Raw genomic sequence first — 18227 nt, 5'->3', positions numbered from 1 at the left:
TGAACGGTGTTGGACTGAATTGCGCATCCGCAGCTGCGCCCGTCAGCAGCCAAGTCACGTGGTGGGGTGGCTTGTACCGGATAGAACGCAGGTGAAGGTATCAGGTACCTAACTTAACAGGGAATTCCAGTTTTTCTTGGGGTATTTGGTACGGAGCATAGAGGACAAAGAGCTGGAATAAGGCTGGGGCTGAAATGAGCAGCCAATTAAGTGTAATATTACATAATAATCTACCCGCCCGTTGGTTGGGTTTCAGCCGCAGCCGCCGCCCGGATCAACCAACTTTCCGCCTCCACACGCCTGCCACGAGGGGAAGACCACACCAACGGGACGAGAGAGGCTTTAAACAGACAAACAATATCACCAGGGGTATATACATAGATACATCATTATCATTATTGCTCTGGCGCCGAAAAAAAAAGAAAAAAGAAAAAAGAAAAAACAGGAAACATAGTGCTTCCCGCTAAGCCTTCACGAATTTCTGCTCCAGGCGCCATGTCGTCCAGTACTCCGTATACACAACTCAGCAGAAGAATCGATACACCTTCTTCCACAGCGGCCATTCCGCCCTCTCCGCCCTTTCCTCAGCAATTAAGTGCGCCAGATGTAGATCCCGCCTACCAGTCTTGAGGTCCATGTCCTTCGCGCGGACGATCTTTGTTTTAAACCGAATTTTATACGGAACGTAGAACAGGATAACGATCGGAGCCGCAAGGTAGACGGAGAACCAATTCTTAACACCAGCCACAGTAGGGTCCCCGTCCATTTCTTGAATTATAGGTGCAACCCCAACCCAGAACTGAGCCATGAGCACAAGTATGTTGAATATAAATCCGATCCAGGAACCGACGACCCCAGGTTGGGATGTGAAAGCTAGTTCGTCAAGACTGTGACCTTGCAAGGCCCAGCCGCGTCGGAATCGAATATGCGCAAGGCAAATGGAAGCCCAGTTGAGGATGGATGATAGCCCTGAGATAGCCATCATCCAGATGAATACTTCTTCTTGCTTCGAGGACGCAGCGAGGAAACTGAGGAGACCGATCGCGGATGCGACAATAATCGCGAATAGAGGGCGCCCTCTACGGTCGATGTAGGCGAGGAAGCGAGGTGCTTGATGCTGTTCGGCCAAAGCTGCTAGAGTCCGCGAGGAGCCATATATCGCAGAGTTCCCCACCGAAAGGACAGCAAGCATGATAACCACGTTCATAACCGAATCTAATCCTTGAATTCCTGCATCCCTGATGGCAATCACAAATGGTGAAGCTTTGGTATCCGCCTGCGAAGCGGGGTTGAGTAAACGCGCTTCGGTGTATGGGACCAAAAGCCCAACAATTATCAACGCTACGATGTAGAATAAAGTGATTCTCCAAAATACCTGTCTGACTGCACTTGGGAGCGCTTTGACCGGGTTGGATGCTTCAGCGGCAGCTAGACCAACAAGCTCGGTCCCGGTAAACGCAAATGCTGCGTTCACGAAGCAACTGCAGAGGCCTTTGAATCCGTGATTAAACGCCCCGGGGTCCCGCCAGTATCGAAATCCGATATATGACCCATTGTCACCACCACCAATATTAATGACGATTCCTAGTATACTAGAAGGCGTCAGAAATATTTTCAACGGACATATCAGAGAAAGACCCGGTGACATACATAAATCCAACGATAGCAACGACTTTTATTATAGAAAATATGAATTCCGCTTCACCATAGCCTTGGACTCCAAACAAGTTGATTGTAATGACCATAGTGTAAAAGATGGCAACCCAGGCGGCGGGGGAAATATGAGATGGCCAGTAGGATACCGTCAAAGAGGCCGCGACAATCTCTAAAGGCAAAACAACCAGCCACTGCAAGGCATAGTTCCATCCCATAGCGAATCCCCATGCGGGATCTAAAAAACGAGTGGAGAAGGAAGAGAAAGAGCCAGCAACGGGAAACAAAACGGCCATTTCGCCTAGAGCGTGGATGGTTGAGTAGACCATGATGCCGACGAGACTGAACGCGATGACGAGAGAGGCAGGCCCACCGATAGCCAGAGACCTCCCAGAACTTACGAAAAGTCCAGTGCCTAAATGCGGGATCCATAACTTAGTATTCCGTTTAGGTCCGGAAGCAAGGAACTCCCATCACTCTTTTGTTCACATAGAAAAAAAGTCCATACCTACAGAACCTCCAATAGCAATCATCTGCAAGTGCCGGCCCTTGAGTTTCCTCTTCAGGGGAGACAAAGCTATATTCGCGACAGCCTCTTCGAGGTCGAACAGCTTTCCATTCGTGTCTATCTGCCCAAGCTTGGAAACCTGCGCGTGCGGATTTCGCTTGAAACTGTCCAAGAGCCGTTGCCAGGCATTCTTTTGGGGTGGATCATCGTCGTAGTCTAGCGATACCTCTGGAAAAGAAGGGGTTGGATGGACAGTCCGGGGAAAAGACCTCGCTGGTTTTCGAGCATTCCCGGAATGCGATGCGACCATTATCACAGAGATGGCTGTGACATGGGCTCCGATGATTTAATCTGGAGGTGTGAGGGTGACTTTTGTCGGTAGTTGGGCGCTGCTGCACCGTTCATCGCAGGCACATTCGACAAAAGTGTGCGTATTCAACCAAGAGCACGCTGCACAATAATAGAATGGCTTCCCGAGTTCCCAGTAATGAGACCAAGAGGGAACCAAGGTTCCAAAGCGGGGGTAGTGGAGAATGATCCTTGGTCAACTCATCGCTGAGGGTCTAGGATCAAAAAGTTGAAGGTTATGTAGCCCGTGGGCTATTTAATCGAGAAGCTGGGAGATGCTAAGAAATGAAATCTGGGGGTTTCTTTCATATTGCTTGATCCCAAGACACAAACAGCAGGGTTCCGAGAAACGTGAATGCTATGAAGTTACATTCCGGTTGGCCTCCATCCAGTCAACGTTTAAAAAAAAGAGAATCCAGCTGGCAACACCAGGGGTTGCCCATGATCCGAGATGGTCATCCTGTCGGCCCACTATTAACGTATTCCAAGCATTGGCAAATCGGCGCTTTCTCCGGTGTCAAATGCGCACAACGTGGGCACGTTGCGTACAAACTCCGCCGCTCCGGCCTCGTGTAGCTCGTGTGTTGCGGACGGACTCGAGGGTACAAGCCAAGCACGTAGGACATCCTTCGGTCCGTCGTTAGCTTTGAGAAGCGCGCTATCAAGCGATAGGATCCTGCCTGGGTCGCCACACTCCTGCAGCACGAGTGTTTCGAGCTTGACTGTTTTTTTTGATTGTTTCCAGGTTTGCATAAACCCGCTCCTGGAAAATCATTCAAACCAGATCGTTGGCGGTGAAGGCCACGCGATGGGATGATAATCATTGCATCATCCGCGCATCCCCGCGTCCTTCTGTGATTCAGCCCTCAAACCCCCAATTTCGCTTTAGTGCGGGGATATTACGCCGCGACAATCGAGAGGGTAAAAAATTTCATCTCCTCCAAATTCATCCTTCAGAAACTCAAAACCAGCTTTCTTGTAACCTTGGCTACCAGATGGTGTCGTAGTCGAAATCATTGATAACATCTAGGGTCAAAATAAATCTGTTCTGCGTACGGAGTACTCCGTCTTACTTTTGTCGTTTTCTCTTACAACTGTTACATACTAGCGCTCGATGCTATCTACTATTACTTAAAACAGGAAGATGCTTCGCAGACGTGTAGTAATAGGTCATAGCCGTGATATTTTGAGAGACAACGAGCAACTTTCCAACGTTAACGCCCAGCGGATCCTTGGACAAAGGGAAAACAGAAAAATTGAAACCAAAGGCGGCGAGAGAGAGACCGAGCCTCACCTTTGCGTGCTTGGCGGTCTGTGTTTCCTGTAACGTAGATTGTGCCTACTCCTGGCTGAACCTTTTGAGATATCTGAGATATAGCTTGTAGGTTGATCATTGAATGCCGCTCGATCGGCGTGACCCCGTGGAAAGAGTATGTAATACCCGTTTGTTTTGATTTACTTCATACAGAAATGATGCTCCATGTAGTATAATGGACTTAAGAATGCTCATATATCTCGTAGAATGATGCAACAATACCCCAAAACTCCAGAGTCTAGATATGAAGGAAAACCGACTCCATCCAAACTGCGCCAGCCCTGGTCTAGCTTGCAGAGCCCACTGGACCCTCACCGCCGGGAATTAACTTGATATCAACACGTCAGCCTCATGTGTGACGAGAAGAGAATGGTTGAGCTAAACGCACCATGCAAACATTATTTCCATTTAGCAAGATCTTAGGAAGCTTAGTTTGGGCTCCTGTATAGTCACTAGGATATTGTCAGCAAGGCGATTTTCTTGCTGCAGCAGGACATGTGAAAATGTGTCCATACAATTCTGTAACGTCCTCCAGAACCATATCTATGAGTAGCTATTAGTCTGCCTATTTCATATCAGAACTTTCAGGAGGATAAAAGGAAATACATACTAACGTAATCATCGAATCCAAGCAAAGTTCCGCTGAACTCTACAGCGTCGAACGCAAGTCAGTAAAAGCATTCCTTCCTGGCACATCCGAGTGAGAGCTTCGTGGAAGAGGCCAAAAATAGACAAACCGCACCTCTATCTCCCTTCATAACAACCCAGATCTTGGATCCAACGCATTTATCAATTAATTCTTATTCATCAGTTCTATGTTAGCGATCACGCAAAATATTTGGAAAAGTATGGAATTCTAGATTTTACCAAGTGGGAGTAGTTGCGACGCCATGTTGAGAGATGATGTATAATATATTTAATTCAACACGAATGGTAAAGATGATCTCCCCTGCTCATCAAAGGTTTGTGGTTGACTCCAGGCCGCTAAGAACTGTCAGCTCGATTCTCTCTGGAAGGTTGTTCCCAAGCACTTGATATGGCGTGAATAAGAGTCCATTGAAGGAAATGGTCACGTGACATCTATATTTATGACTTCCACGTGACCTTAAGTGTACACCACCGCTTTATGGAAGTCATGGCGTCAGTTTCAATTCTTTTCCAAATTTCATCCAACTGCTCCGTACCATGCCCTGGATGTTGCTTCTCATTCCCGGAGATCTGGAGGCTTTCAAATCCTCAGAAATGGTATCCCTGTCAAATACAATGAAAGGGAAGAAGCCATCTCCGCCACACTTTATCGGGTACACACCCCCTTAGTAGACAGCGGTATCTACTTCTTGAAGAACAGTCGCAGTCTAGACTCTGCATTCGACGACTTTTGATGTGATGTGATAACGACCGGTCCCAGGCTAGCTAATCAAAACAAAAGGTTTCCCAGCAAGTCCATGCTTCCATATATAGGCGTTCATATTCCTGCATTTTCATCTTGATGGACTTTCAGCCTTCCCTCAGCCTCTGTTCCAAACAATATTTGAAAAAGAGCAAACTCCACATAGGAGTTAATGATGGATGTTAATGAGCTAAACAACAAACTTGATGAGCTCTATCGCAACAGATCATTCTACTGGGTGCAAGGCATTCCATCTTTTATGAATCCTCGCTCTCAGACAGTGTGAAAACTACGCCCAGTCTTCACAGAACTATGGAGATGACAATATCTATAAGACATATGTGACAGACATGTGGTACATGTGTCACAACTCAGCTTGAAAGGCCCAATCCTGGAGTTCAGAGCAGTGCAAAGATAAGAATGTAGTATGTGGAGATGGCCTCTGGAAGTTTTTCATCTCCTACAATCTGCTTCTAACCTTGACATGTAGGATTGCTGATGATCCTGGGAACCCTTCATCAACTAAGCCTCAACACAGCAGCTCTCGTGTTGGATTTGACTTTTATAACCATGACACACTCACGAAACTTTTTTGCACCTGTACTTGAAAGCTGCTGGACACGAGACATTCCCCATTATTCCACTAGAAGACTGCATTAGATCCCCTGTTCCGGCCCACATTTTAAATATCCAATCCCCCCTGTTCATCCAGTTGCTCTTCTCCCATACGGCTCACGACACACCCAAAGCACAGTTGGAGAGCTACAGGAATATATTACTCTGTCTCTTTGTTTTTTCCACAGCCCCTTGCTTTTTTCCTTCTAGACTACTTTTACTAGCCTCTACGTTCCTGGTCGAATTGTTTATGACCAGAATGGCGCCCTAAGCCCACACATCCGCCAGATACTCTTAACCACCTTGCTTTGGCTAACCACGCCGAGAAACATTGTGAAGGAAACGGAGCTAGCTTGATAGCTGACTAGCTACGGACCACGCCACTCTTCATCGCAGCTCCTCTGTTCTTGAGACTATTGTCCTAGATAACGCCAATGGATCCAAGGAACTTGGCAGCATGGAAGCCCTAGCTCAGGACGGCTTGATGGGGCTCTGCCTTGAGACATATGGAAACTCGCCAGATAGTATTGCCGAGAATGCGATAAAGGCAGAAATCATGGCAAAAAAGGACGATGACAAGCACCAGCATCAAGGTGCGAAGGATTTTCTGGTCTACGCAAATATCAGCGCACCGTGGTCTACCTTTATTCGAGATAGCCAGCATAGAGGGAAGAGTCATAGCTTGTCCTGCACGCTCGAGAATTCGCTCATGGTATCGTCGATTGCAGGCAAGGTTGCCACGCCGCTGGCTGAATTAGTTCTGTGCCGTGACAACTTCATAGGTATCGAAACTGGTCAGCTATGCGAAGCTGTGTACTTTTGTGCTCGTCTGGCGTCACTGTTCACGTGCTGGTTTCACTCAGCAACTTCACCCGTATGATAAGGTTGTATGGGTACTTGTTTGGACTGCTGGAGGGTGTGAAGCAGCAATAGGACATTCCCATGAAGTTATGGAAAGACACTTCATTATTGGGATGATGAAATCTTTGATGGCTGTTGGAGAAAGGACAAGCCCTTTGCACGTGGAGGCTTTCCGTCAACCTTGAAACAATCTTCAGCTCCACGCTATGTCTCACTCTCATATCAACGTCCGGATTGTCACTAAAGTCCTCCGCGACATGGCTGAAGGTGGCAAAGCGTTCGATTTCAAGGAATTCAAATCCCTGTTGGACTCTCACGGCTAGGTCAAGGGACAGTCTGATCCACTCAAAGTGCGCTTACGCCTACATGAATCGTTGCTCGACGTCGAGAAGGCCGATGCAGCTGGCTGTACAGCGCATGGGGTGAAAATGAAGAAATAGGCAAAGAACCAAGCCATGGAGGGGAATATGGCTGAAGTCGGGTGGGAGTTCGAGAAGGGCACCCTGACTATCATCGATCTAAGCAGCCCCTTGTTAATGAGATTGATGCATGAGCATTCTTCAGTATTTGCTTGAGCATTTTCTTGGAGAGTCGTGACAAGGGAGGATGCATTATTGCTCTTGACGAGACACACAAGTTGAGCATACTGCTTGCCTTAATTCCTGTAATAGAGGAGTCTGATAGTCGAGGCTTGGAATTATTCAGCTGCAGCACAGCTGTTCCAGGTAAAACTGAGAATGGGGGATCAAGAAGAGAGAGATGCAGAGATGAGCGAGAAAAAACTGGAAAGGACAAGGAGAAACGTAGGGATGACGAAGGAGAAAGATCAAGTGGTGGAAGAAGAGTGGTTTTATAGTTGTGAAAGTGGCGATACAGTGCTTTACCTGGATTGGGCGGTGCTAAACCGTGAGACAACCTGGTATACCAACATATGTACTCCGTAACTGATTGACCTTCAAGTCACTTCGGAATTTCATTTACATCTCTGCATTATCTGATATTATATCTCTAAGAGGTATCATACATGTTCAAAATGAATAACCTAATTCCCGACTCCGATACATCGCATGCTCGACGACTCTCAGCCTCTCAATGGCAGGATTTTAGATCCCAGGGCCTCTTGTCTGCATAATGGACATTCCGGCTTTTCACGCACCCAATCCCGGATACAGGTCCAGCAGAAGACATGTCCGCAGGTAGATACGCTTGGGTCTTTGAATGGCTCTAGGCATAAAGTGCATTTACGCTGTTGCCCAGCCGGTATCCAGCTCAGAGCTGTGCCCGCATCTGATGAGAGGTCGTATCGGGGTGTGTCCGGCGGTAAAGAAGGTATGGACGGAAGGTTACAGACACTTTTTAAAGTTGTTCCTGGCTGGCCGTCTGATCCGAAATCGTGCCTGTCCTTCGACTGGGTATCTTCCTGAATAGATTCAACGACCTCTTTCACGTGTACAATTCCCTGTACAACGATCTGCAGGACCATCAATACCCCTAGTACCTCGTATCCGACTCTTTCTTCGCTCTCCTCTATCCGCTTTGAGAACACATATCGTAAGCCCCAAAGTCGCTTGGAAATGTGATAGTATGCACCAGTGAAATAGAACGCCGCGAGATGGATGGCATAAACGGGCGAAAGCGACGTTAGGGAATCCAAATGCTCAAGGATGTATGTTTGAAATTTAAGGACCAGGTTTTGTCTCTTCTTTTGCTGTTCTTCTTTCGAGAAATATACAGACTTTGCCTGTTTGCGCGCAATACTCCGCTCCAGCTTTGCCCTCAACCGACGTCTGAATGCGGGGAGAATTCGCTGCAGTGTCCACGGCATGAGAATACTGCTGAGGATATAACCAGCCCGTCGAGCCAGCGACGGAAACCGTAGGGAGTCATCCTCCAGCTGTACAACGTCACAGTACTCCTCCCCCAGCGTTCTATTCCCGACGAGGGTAGTGAGGGACAGGTATAAGATGTCTGTTAGGTTTTTGATAGCATCGGTGTGTGCGTGGGCAAATCTGGCGCCGCGAAGGGTTCGTACAATCGATTGGGCTTGAGTGGATAATGTTCCGGTGATATAGGCATCTTTTTCGTGAGCTCGGATTATATCTGGGGAAGTTGCCCAAGGGAAGAAATGGGAGGTAGGCCAATGCGAAGTGGTAGGTTTGGAGCTAGGAGGCGATGAGGAGGAATGCTGAGAGTCATCGGACGACATTTTGTCCTTTGCTAGCACCTCTCACGGGGGTCTCAGTCCTGCGAAGATCAAGCATGCAAGAGGAAGATTGCTATCGCCAGCGAAACTCCAACCTGAAGTCGCCCTTCCCCAAAGACAGAAAGATACCTCGGCCGTCGAACATGTCACGTGAGATCACCAATTATAGCAATTAAGGTTTTTTGGCATCTTGGCATTTCAGATTACGTAATCCAGAGGTCCGCTTGTTCGGCCAAGCGTGATACTGTAGCAAATAACTTTCTTTGGTGCTTGGTGCTCCGTACCTGGTAAATATTCGGGAGAACACATACGAGCTTCAAACCAGGGCAACTTTTGTTTATTGTCTAGCTTTGGCAAGGAGTCGGTTCTCGGGCTTGCGATGGAATATGGACCCTGACCATCATGCGGCCAAGCCAGAAGGGTTCAACCTTGTTCTTCCCCTCCCATACCGCGTTGCGGTGATCTTGGTTGCCGGTAGGAAGCTTCCCCATGCTTTTGACGCCTTGACCGAGAACCTCTATGAAGCTAATGGCTTTAACTCCTCACACAGGTGTCTGGGGATGGGGTTTAAATCTGCATTATTTATCCGCAGTAAAGATTGTACGTGCAATGCATTCCCGATCCCAAAAGTCCTCGCAAAGCCAACACCGAAACCACTCCGTCAACAGCTAACAAGCCTAGGACGTACCCGCCTTAATTCGCTATCCCTCACGATCTTCAGCTGGCAGCGTTCCCGTCTACAAGTCGACGTACCATCTCGCTACCCTCCTTTCCATCCCACTCGCTTTCTCCCTTCTTCTTTTCTGGTCCATCACCCACCGTTCCCCCGAGCTGGTTCTCGCCTGGGAAGTCCTCCCGCAGTCCTACCTCTTCATTTTCTCCATCTTACTCTTTCTTCCACTTCATCGCCTCTCGCGTGCCGGACGTCATCGCTTGCTGGTAACCCTGAAACGGGTCGGTTTCGGCGGACTTGCAGAAGCGCAGGATGGAAAATTCGGTGACATAATTTTTGCTGACGTGTTAACGAGTTATGCCAAAGTCCTCGGTGACCTATTTGTCACCCAATGCATGTTCTTTTCCTCAGGGGTATCGAGCACTGGTGTTCCCAATCGTGCGTGTGGTGGGAACTTTGCCATTCCGTTGCTCATCTCGATCCCGAGTATTATCCGTCTGCGACAATGTTTAATTGAATATTCACGCGTGCAGCGGCGTGGGAACAGAAATGTCGATGGTTGGGGAGGCCAACATCTGGCTAACGCGTTGAAGTACTCCACTGCCTTCCCCGTCATTATCTTAGCCGCGCTGCAGCAGGGTTATGATCCATCGAGGGTAGGCATGAGCGAGGCTGGTTTGCATAAACTATGGTATGTTTTTCTGACGTTTAGTCCAATGCCTTTCTTATTGCAATCCGGCTGATCGTAAAAACTGCGACGAAAAATAGGGTCTTATCCGCGCTAATACAATCATCCTTCACATTCTACTGGGACGTTGCTAAGGACTGGGACCTTTGCCTCTTCTCCGACATCATCACCCAATTCCGACACAATCCATACCATCACGTCAGCTCCGCCTCCGCCCTGTCCCAAACCCATGATTTCGAGCCAGGCCTCGATCGCCCCTTTGGACTCCGCCGTCACCGCTTCTTCCACGCTGATGGAATCTACTATGGAGCTATCGCAATCGATTTTATACTCCGCTTCACATGGATGTCCCGCCTAAGTATCAGACTGAACTGGATTCACGACTTGGAGAGCGGAGTCTTTGCTCTTATGTTTCTAGAAGTAGCAAGACGATGGATGTGGATTTTCCTGCGAGTCGAGACAGAGTGGGGTGAGTACCTTTTGCAGGAAGTTTTTCTCTCACACTTGCATCATCCTGAATTATCTGTGACAACCACACTTTTTGTGCACCATGCATAGTTGCTGACTCTCCACGATTTTAGTCCGAAGTACTCGGGGTCCGTCACCGGATGATATTCTCCTGGGAGAATTTACGCCGAAAATAGACGAAGATTAATCCCAATACCAGATTTTCTCTCTCTATATATCATTGAATCATTTCTCTTTACGCGCCCTATTAGGGAATTCCTCCTACGATGGTATATCTTCCACATAATTCTATGTAAACCATCTAGACACCGCCTTCGTTTTTCCCCAAAACATAATATTTTTTTAACACTTGAGTGTACAGAGTACATCTTGTTCACTTTTCAAATAAATATTTTCAGTTCCTCGTGTATGCAGATAGACTTTAATTCGTCCCTATATTCACAGGAACATAATTCTAGGCTCCGGTCAAACAAACCAGAGTGTGTGGTAGGACAATCCACTACTTAATTTGACATTTCATTTAGATCAGAGTAAGGATCAAACCATATAAAACAATATCTATGTATGTGCATTCGCAATATATACAAAATCAAAAGAGATAACCTAACTATGGACCGTTTTCATATTATTAGAAATATCTATGGAGATATCGCCTCCTCCACAGTACAATGGAAAAGAAGCTTGGTGGCAGGGGAATCAAAAGAAAAAAAAAAAAAAAAAGGAGAACTGACGTTGTACAAGGCTCCTAAAAAGACGAAAGGTCAGGGGTGGATTGCACAAGATGGATTTGGTAGCAAGGAAACCGGCGTTTGAAGAGGAATTATTTTATTCGTTTAAGACCGGTCATTAGGGGCGAGTCTGCAATCAGCCGAGCGCGGCGCTAGAACGTTCTGCGTTACGAAATTGAGAGATTAAACGTCAGGGACAAAAAATAAATGAGTCTCGGGAGACGTATTAACACCCGTAATCTCCACAAAACACGGCTCGTAGAATCGTCGTCCAAGTGCAGGGTATCGACTCAAAGGACAACAATAATAGGGAAGAAGGTTATGGGGTTGAACCCCCTAGGATTGCAGTTGGGCCCATGGGAATCTCCCTGTCCAGTGTGGATATGTCGAGAGGGACAAAATGAGGAAATGGCACGACAACAAGTCAATAGGAGCCGAGAAAAGAGACAAAACATCTTTCCGCTGATAAGGATATATAACGCCAAGAACCAGACATGACCGACATCAGAATTATTCCTGCCGCAAAAAAAGGAAAAAAAAAAAAAAAAAAAAAAAAAGAAGGAAAGGAACAGTGAGGGCTCTCGCGAAGTTTCTTTCTTAGCTTTTCAAGTTTCACCGTCCTGGAGGATGGTTCTCGAAAAGATCTTCAAGATAAGCGCTCGGTGCTCTACCTTGCGGCGCAACGGATAGGTTCAGCGAGCTCGTTGACAGGTGGGCCTGATCATGACCACGGCTGCCGGGGGGCAGGCCAGGCGATCCCGGTGGACTGGGCCCTGATCTTGTACGCGAATAGCCTTGAGACTGGGGTCCCAAGGGCGACAGGCCGATGGACGAGCCGCTAAGATGTGCCAAGCCAGAGCCTCCTCCAGGCGCGGCGCCGCTTGCAGCATAGTAACCAGCAGGCAGGTAGCCAGAGCCTCTGTTTCCTGCGGTGTGCATGCTCGCGCCAGCGGTTGGGGAGAAGAAGAGGCTTTGGTTCGTAGTATGGGTGGGGCCGACGCGAGAATGGCGCTCTTTGCTCATCTTCTCCCTTGACGCCGGAGCCCCAGCAGAGCTCTGATATACCGATTTCCTGTTACTGGCGTGTAAAAGGGCGGTTGCGTCTGAATGGTGTGAGTTGTTTGTGGCACGTCGGACGGATCGATTGACGGACCAGGCGACAAGAAGTCGCCATGCAACCACTATCACACCGACAAGTCCGAGAGCCGCGCCAACCGCGATAAAGATCGTGCCTTCAGGCAGGTTGGACTTCTGCAGGTACGGCGCCCCCTCTTTGGGTGGAATTTGCGGGGTTGGTATCGTTGGCCCGCCGGTAAGTGATGGGAGAGTGAAAGCCGGCCCAGATCTCGATCTCGATGATGTGCTGTCCTGCGTGGTTGTAGGGGTACTAGATTCGGTAGAAAGGCCAGGGAGGTTTCGGGACTCTGTTTCGGTCGGTTGCGGCGTGGGTGTACGAGCGGTCGCGGTCTCCCTGTCAGTAGGTGGCGGGGATGGAGGCGGCGTCTGTGTTCTGTCCGGTCTGGTTGGCGAGTTTGTCTGGGTGACTTCTCTCGTGGGTTCAGGCCTGTCTGTATCCGGTCGGTCGGAAGGGTCGTCCCTCTGTGCGGCGACATGACCAGCCAGAAAACTCGTGAGAAAGAAAACCAGAAGAAGGCACAATATCGGCCTCGAGGCCAGGCCACCTCGAGGTCGTCTCATGACAAATTCCAGACCACGAAATACTCGATTGGGAAGACTCTTGTATCGAACAACCCCCCTCCGTGAGATGGATTCAAACACACACGTGGAGATCCGAGGTGAACGTGGACGCCTGGTTCAGAAGCAACCAAAGGGATTCAGATCAGGACTCGATAAGAATTGTTGGGGGGGTTTTCGAGGCGGTAAGCGAGCGAGGAGCGAAATCAGCAACGGGGCTCAATTAAGACACGATGGAATGTAACATTGTCGAACGAGAGTAACAAAGTGAGGGGGAAGAAGGGAAAGTCGAGAGAAAAATAAGTTGCCACGGAGCCAACAGCAACCAGAGAGGGAGGATGCAAAGCACAGGCGGCAAGACACAAGCAAAAGAATGTAGGACGGACGGGGTCAACTTCTTCAGCAGGAGACGGGGTTGAGCGGCAGATGAGGTCTCGCGGGCTGCTTTTCGCCGTTCGTTTTTCTTGGTTGGTTTGCGTCGTCGTGTCCGGGTGATTGGCTCAGGCCCGGCCCAGAGGGGAATGGTTGCCAAGCACGCCGCTTGTTAAAAGGGGCTGCCAGACGGGCGACAGCTAACGACGAAAGCGACAAGAAAAAAAAAAAAAAAGAAAAAGCGATGTCGAAACAGAGAGAGTGTTCCAGCCCTTCGCTAACCAGGTGCTCCGTTATGTTGCTACTGAACAGCGCTTCTTGCCGACGCCCTCCAATCGATGCTGGCCGCCGCAAATACATAGCTCTCAGGGCAGTGTGTTACGGAGTATGTAGGTGGATCGTGAGCTCACGGTCCACCCCCTGCTGGGAGAGAAACATGTTTCTCATCCTATTGGCAAAAATTATCATGACCTGTCTCCCTCTCTGGGGTCTTGCAGCCATGTCTTGACCTTGGACAATACACTTCATCGACGTGATTCTCCATATTTTTATTTTTATTTTTTTGAACCCTGTACGGAGGACAGAGTACGGAGTACGGAGTAGATATCCAGATATCATCTCCTCAAGCGGGATTCTCCACAAGGGAGGGGGCGACTTGGCGATGGACCTGAGGAATTTAACTCACCTTTCGGGGACCATGTACCGATTTTCACTCCTGTCCAGGGGGGACAGCAACACTCTACTTACAACTACGGAGTAGAGAACAAACAATCTACAACTTTAAGCCTTCCCACGTGTAAATTGTAATCTCCCAACTCAACCCTTTCCTCAAGACGAGCAGCATGGTTCCCACTGCGGCGTGTTACATTTGCTTCTGCAACCATTCCAAGGTGCATTGTATGTGTGTATATATATATATATATGTATATCTGTATCCCAACTCATTTTAGTGGCAGAACGAATTAACTGCAAGACGCAAAAATGAATGCCCTCGAGGCTCGTGGTGCTTCCTGGCCAGTTTGGCTGGATTTGAATGTGCCACCAAGCCTTTTTCCAGATTTTCATCAAATGCTGGTTCAAGGGGTGCCAGTCTCTCCGCCCGACGAGCTGCTTTTAGAATCCATCCGACAGCGAGACGAGAAGTACCCAAATCTCCGATGTATGCGAATAAACTGACTGCTCTGTACTTAGTCTTGCTGGAAACAAAACGAGTGCACTTCTGACATCATGAATATTCTCCACCGCCGTAGAAAGATGACAGGAAGATAAAAGGCAACAATGGCTGAAGCAACGTTGAATATCTCTCGACCTTTTGGAGGCTCAAAACACCACGGAGCGAGCGGTCAAACACGACGCCAGGGCTGCGAGCGAGCGAGTCCCCAAGGCCAATTGCAGGGGTGAGCGCCGGCCACGCCGTCAAGCCAGTCCGCTTCTGGGGCTAGAGAATCGAGTCCAAGAGCCCACGTTCCTACAGGGGTCGGCGAGTCTTGCTGGCTGCGCTCGAGTCAGCTACACAACATGAACCCGTCCGCCTCTTGGGGCCGTGTGGGTCAGAGCCCAAACCCGAGCGATCGAGCGAGAGGAGTGTTGGCTGCAGTTCTGGACTCTCTTTTTTTCTTTTTTTTCTTTTTTTTTTTTTAATAAGTTTTTCATCTCCTCCTCATTTCATGACAATAGCACCCATAGTTAATTCCATTTGTCTTGTTTGCTTCATTTGCTGCTTTACTCTACCTTTTTTCTTTTTTAATTTTTTTTTTTTTTTTTTGCGAACTGGTCTTTTTTCATTAGGCTTTGCCTTCTTTGCTTGAAGGTTGCCACATGTTGCAGCGCTGGCGCGGAGTGGCGATAAATGCAGAGTGGTCAACTCCGTCCTTCACCATCTGCCTGTTCAACACTTTGCATCGGTAGCGCGACGATCCTGTCCTGTCTCTCATCAGCCACCTACTCTTCGATCTGATCTGTGCCGGGCCAGCCAGAAAAAGCAACAATCCTGTCAGGTGGAAATCACAGATGCGCATCCAACAGATCGGCGCTACTCCGTACCTGTTCCTTGAAAAGTCCATAGCTCGCTGGCTTTAACTTTCCACCCGCACCCCTTCACCAGACTGCCATCATCCTTGTTGGGCCTTTTTCACGCTCTCTCTCACAGCTTTTCTGATCTTCTGTTGATCCAGCATATCTCTCTTTCCATTGATTCTTACAGAACACCTTGCAGCTGGAGAATTCAGTTGTTATCATTCTCTCCCGTGGTTGCATTTATCCAACCTGCTCTGCCATTCCTCCAGCCTGTTTGCTCTCTGCCAAAAACCCCCCACCACATCTTGGCCCGTCAAAACAGACCTCATTCACCACTCAGCTCTGATATGGGATCGTTGCCCATCGGTTGAACCGTGTCACATCCCATCCCATCTCCCCAATACACAATGTTCAGTGATGGAGTAAACCGGATGCCTGCGACATCCCACCAGTCCTTCACTTCCTCCTCACATGCTGCCCGTCCCAGTCCGCAACCTGATGCCGCCACCTCGAGCTCAGCTGATGCCGGCGCCCGAGCTGCTTCGGCCTCAATAACTTCGTCGAATCCTCCTCGTTCAAATCCTCCTCGGCGTGCTCCTGGTCCCTCGTCAGCCCCAGACGAGCCCCGGTCCTCAATGGCGTCCCGCTCGTCCCTTGCCCCCCCGAGCCTGCCCGACCGCAGGCGCCCTTCTTCCCAACGACACCACTCTTTTCAATCCAGCCATTCCCAACAGGAGAGACATGGAGACCGGCCTGATGCACCAGCTGTAACGTCCCAATCGTCCCCTTCATCTCCCGTGTCCCACCCAGCCAACCGGATGTCCCGATCGCTCGGTGCTTCCGCAGATACCCCTCCTGAGCGCATCAAAGTACGCGACCTCAAACACATCCAACGCTTTGCCAGCGAGGAGGTGCTGTCGTCTTCGCGCGAAGGGATGGCAACTCGTCCCTTTCAAAATTCTGGTCGACAGTACGATATTCGATCGATGCCAGTCATTGATGTGATCGAGATGATCGCAGGTCTCCTAAACAAGATCACCGCCACAAACGACCTTCAGCACGAACATATCCACCGTCACATCCCTTCGCCGGAATGTGTTGCTAGCCTCAGTCCGCAGGCCGCAAGCGTACTGGCCTTCCATGGGAAAAACACCCCCAACATAGGGCTCTATGACTATCTCATAAGAATATACCGGTACTGCCCGTCGTCCTATGAGATCTTCCTTTGTCTACTCGTCTATTTCGACCGTATGGCCGAGATCGTCAATAAGGGCTACCTTCAGAACCTTCAACGACGGCACGATGGCAAAAATAGTCAACGGCCTACCTCTCCAGCTCCCCCGCTCACTATCACTCCTGGTGGGCGCTCCTCTCACCTCATCACGCCCCCTTCCTCCGGTGTCAACGCTCCACTTACCCACAGCGAACCTCCATCTCCAATGATCCAAGATCCACAGCAACCGCCGGCTTCAAACGCAGATTCCATGCAAGTTGATAACAACAATCCTGATTATACCCATGATCACAACAATGATGACGCCGATGCAGTAGACTTCTCGCATTATTTCGTTGTTGATAGTCTCAATATCCACCGTCTCGTTATAGCGGGTATTACGTGCGCGACCAAATACTTTTCTGATGCGTTTTGGACCAATTCAAGATACTCCAAGGTTAGCCCAGCTTTAACTCTTAGCTATTTCACCCGCGGTTTGTGCATTTGCTGACCCTGGTTATTTTGTAAATAGGTTGGTGGCATACCACTTCGCGAACTCAACCACATTGAGCTCCAGTTTCTCTTGCTCAACGACTTCCGTCTCTCCATCTCCCCTGACGAATTACAAACATACGCGACGATGTTGGTGGAATTTTATATAAGAGAAATTCTCAACCAGCGCAAACGGCTCCAGGAACAGACTCAGGGCCAAATACCTCAGTCACCTCCGGGCACTCCACAAACAGAGATCAGAGCAGGAGCCTGAACAGGGCATGGTGTACGCATGCTTGCATCCAGCTCTCGCCCGACATCTGGAAGGTTTATGTAAGATGACGAGACGCATCAAGGCGCATAGACCACCGATTGATATCTCTCTGTATGCCTACTGGATTTATCTCAGTTATCTCTGTGATGAATCAGCTGAGAAGGTCGGGACATTTATTTTCAACAAATCGCATAGCTATTCCTGGAATATTTTCTGCATCATGCCACGAAGATTAATCCTTTGAGCTATGCACATCTGCTTATGATGCTTTCTACGGTTTTATACCAATTATTCTGGAGTGTTTTTATTTGTTTCATACTCCCCTTCTACACTACTTCTATTTCTTTTCTTCCTTGAGCAGAGTTGATGTTTTCACGCTTATTCTCCACCTCGCTCCCTAATGATTTTTCAAAGTCTCTGGTTCTTGCGTGTAATTCATTTCTATTGCCTCTCCTGCAGGGAAGTTATGTGTTTATGCTTATTTGACCTTCTAATTTGACCAGGGGTTTTCTTTCCACCTCATTCATTTCTAGCAATCCCTTTTCTTTTTCTTTTTGTGCTCTGTAGCCGTGCGCAATTGTCCAGCTGATACAGAAGTATTATCATTTTTTAATCAATGGAATTCCTGATTGTCCTGCTGACCCATTGATATTATCATTTCTTTTTAAAAAGCAAATAAACAACAAAAAAAAGCTTATGCAGTGAGTGGGGACGT

The 18227-nt window shown here is 48.6% G+C and overlaps 7 protein-coding genes across 7 annotated transcripts; 3 read left to right on the top strand and 4 right to left on the bottom strand.

Moving 5' to 3' along the window:
• Nucleotides 1-222: 222 nt before the first annotated feature.
• CIMG_07525 (amino acid permease) lies at nt 223-2772 on the bottom strand. Its single transcript, XM_001240361.2, has 3 exons — nt 2162-2772; nt 1651-2068; nt 223-1592 (listed from the first exon to the last, which is right to left on the bottom strand). Exons 1-3 carry the CDS (start codon nt 2469-2471, stop codon nt 524-526), a joined length of 1797 nt encoding a protein of 598 aa, XP_001240362.1. The 5' UTR covers nt 2472-2772; the 3' UTR covers nt 223-523.
• A 1338-nt stretch (nt 2773-4110) lies between these two features.
• Nucleotides 4111-4716, bottom strand: CIMG_11969 (U6 snRNA-associated Sm-like protein LSm5; the record flags this gene model as incomplete). Its single annotated transcript, XM_012358523.1, has 6 exons — nt 4111-4152; nt 4213-4276; nt 4340-4367; nt 4435-4473; nt 4567-4623; nt 4692-4716. The coding sequence occupies 6 exons, from the start codon at nt 4714-4716 to the stop codon at nt 4111-4113; spliced, it is 255 nt and encodes an 84-aa protein (XP_012213946.1).
• Nucleotides 4717-6286: 1570 nt separating this feature from the next.
• On the top strand, nt 6287-7013 carry CIMG_11971 (uncharacterized protein; the record flags this gene model as incomplete). Its single annotated transcript, XM_001240362.2, has 2 exons — nt 6287-6703; nt 6888-7013. The coding sequence occupies 2 exons, from the start codon at nt 6287-6289 to the stop codon at nt 7011-7013; spliced, it is 543 nt and encodes a 180-aa protein (XP_001240363.2).
• A 758-nt stretch (nt 7014-7771) lies between these two features.
• CIMG_07527 (peroxin 10) lies at nt 7772-8896 on the bottom strand (the record flags this gene model as incomplete). Its single annotated transcript, XM_001240363.1, has 1 exon — nt 7772-8896. The coding sequence occupies one exon, from the start codon at nt 8894-8896 to the stop codon at nt 7772-7774; it is 1125 nt and encodes a 374-aa protein (XP_001240364.1).
• Nucleotides 8897-9197: 301 nt separating this feature from the next.
• Nucleotides 9198-11089, top strand: CIMG_07528 (protein-ER retention protein). The gene is made up of 5 exons (XM_001240364.2): nt 9198-9367; nt 9444-9493; nt 9575-10257; nt 10335-10723; nt 10836-11089. The coding sequence occupies exons 1-5, from the start codon at nt 9280-9282 to the stop codon at nt 10907-10909; spliced, it is 1284 nt and encodes a 427-aa protein (XP_001240365.1). The 5' UTR covers nt 9198-9279; the 3' UTR covers nt 10910-11089.
• Nucleotides 11090-12023: 934 nt separating this feature from the next.
• CIMG_07529 (uncharacterized protein) lies at nt 12024-13148 on the bottom strand (the record flags this gene model as incomplete). The annotated part of the gene is made up of 1 exon (XM_001240365.2): nt 12024-13148. The coding sequence occupies one exon, from the start codon at nt 13146-13148 to the stop codon at nt 12063-12065; it is 1086 nt and encodes a 361-aa protein (XP_001240366.1). The 3' UTR covers nt 12024-12062.
• A 2649-nt stretch (nt 13149-15797) lies between these two features.
• CIMG_07531 (cyclin-dependent protein kinase complex component) lies at nt 15798-18173 on the top strand. The gene is made up of 2 exons (XM_001240367.2): nt 15798-17203; nt 17279-18173. The coding sequence occupies exons 1-2, from the start codon at nt 15941-15943 to the stop codon at nt 17510-17512; spliced, it is 1497 nt and encodes a 498-aa protein (XP_001240368.1). The 5' UTR covers nt 15798-15940; the 3' UTR covers nt 17513-18173.
• Nucleotides 18174-18227: the final 54 nt, after the last annotated feature.

This window comes from Coccidioides immitis (genome assembly GCF_000149335.2).
Source record: "Coccidioides immitis RS genomic scaffold supercont3.3, whole genome shotgun sequence".
NCBI classification, from domain to species: Eukaryota; Fungi; Ascomycota; class Eurotiomycetes; order Onygenales; family Onygenaceae; genus Coccidioides; species Coccidioides immitis.
Note: the sequence above shows the minus strand (reverse complement) of the source record. Positions and strands in the feature narration are given on the sequence as shown.

Coding starts and splice junctions, on each gene's coding strand:
- CIMG_07525 (XM_001240361.2), bottom strand. CDS start 2,471: ATGGTCGCATCGCATTCCGGGAATGCTCGAAAACCAGCGAGGTCTTTT. Junction 2,069..2,161: donor TGCTATTGGAGGTTCTGTAG/GTATGGACTTTT, acceptor TCCCGCATTTAG/GCACTGGACTTTTCGTAAGT. Junction 1,593..1,650: donor GTTGCTATCGTTGGATTTAT/GTATGTCACCGG, acceptor GACGCCTTCTAG/TATACTAGGAATCGTCATTA.
- CIMG_07528 (XM_001240364.2), top strand. CDS start 9,280: ATGGACCCTGACCATCATGCGGCCAAGCCAGAAGGGTTCAACCTTGTT. Junction 10,258..10,334: donor GCTGGTTTGCATAAACTATG/GTATGTTTTTCT, acceptor GACGAAAAATAG/GGTCTTATCCGCGCTAATAC. Junction 10,724..10,835: donor GCGAGTCGAGACAGAGTGGG/GTGAGTACCTTT, acceptor CCACGATTTTAG/TCCGAAGTACTCGGGGTCCG.
- CIMG_07531 (XM_001240367.2), top strand. CDS start 15,941: ATGTTCAGTGATGGAGTAAACCGGATGCCTGCGACATCCCACCAGTCC. Junction 17,204..17,278: donor CCAATTCAAGATACTCCAAG/GTTAGCCCAGCT, acceptor TTTTGTAAATAG/GTTGGTGGCATACCACTTCG.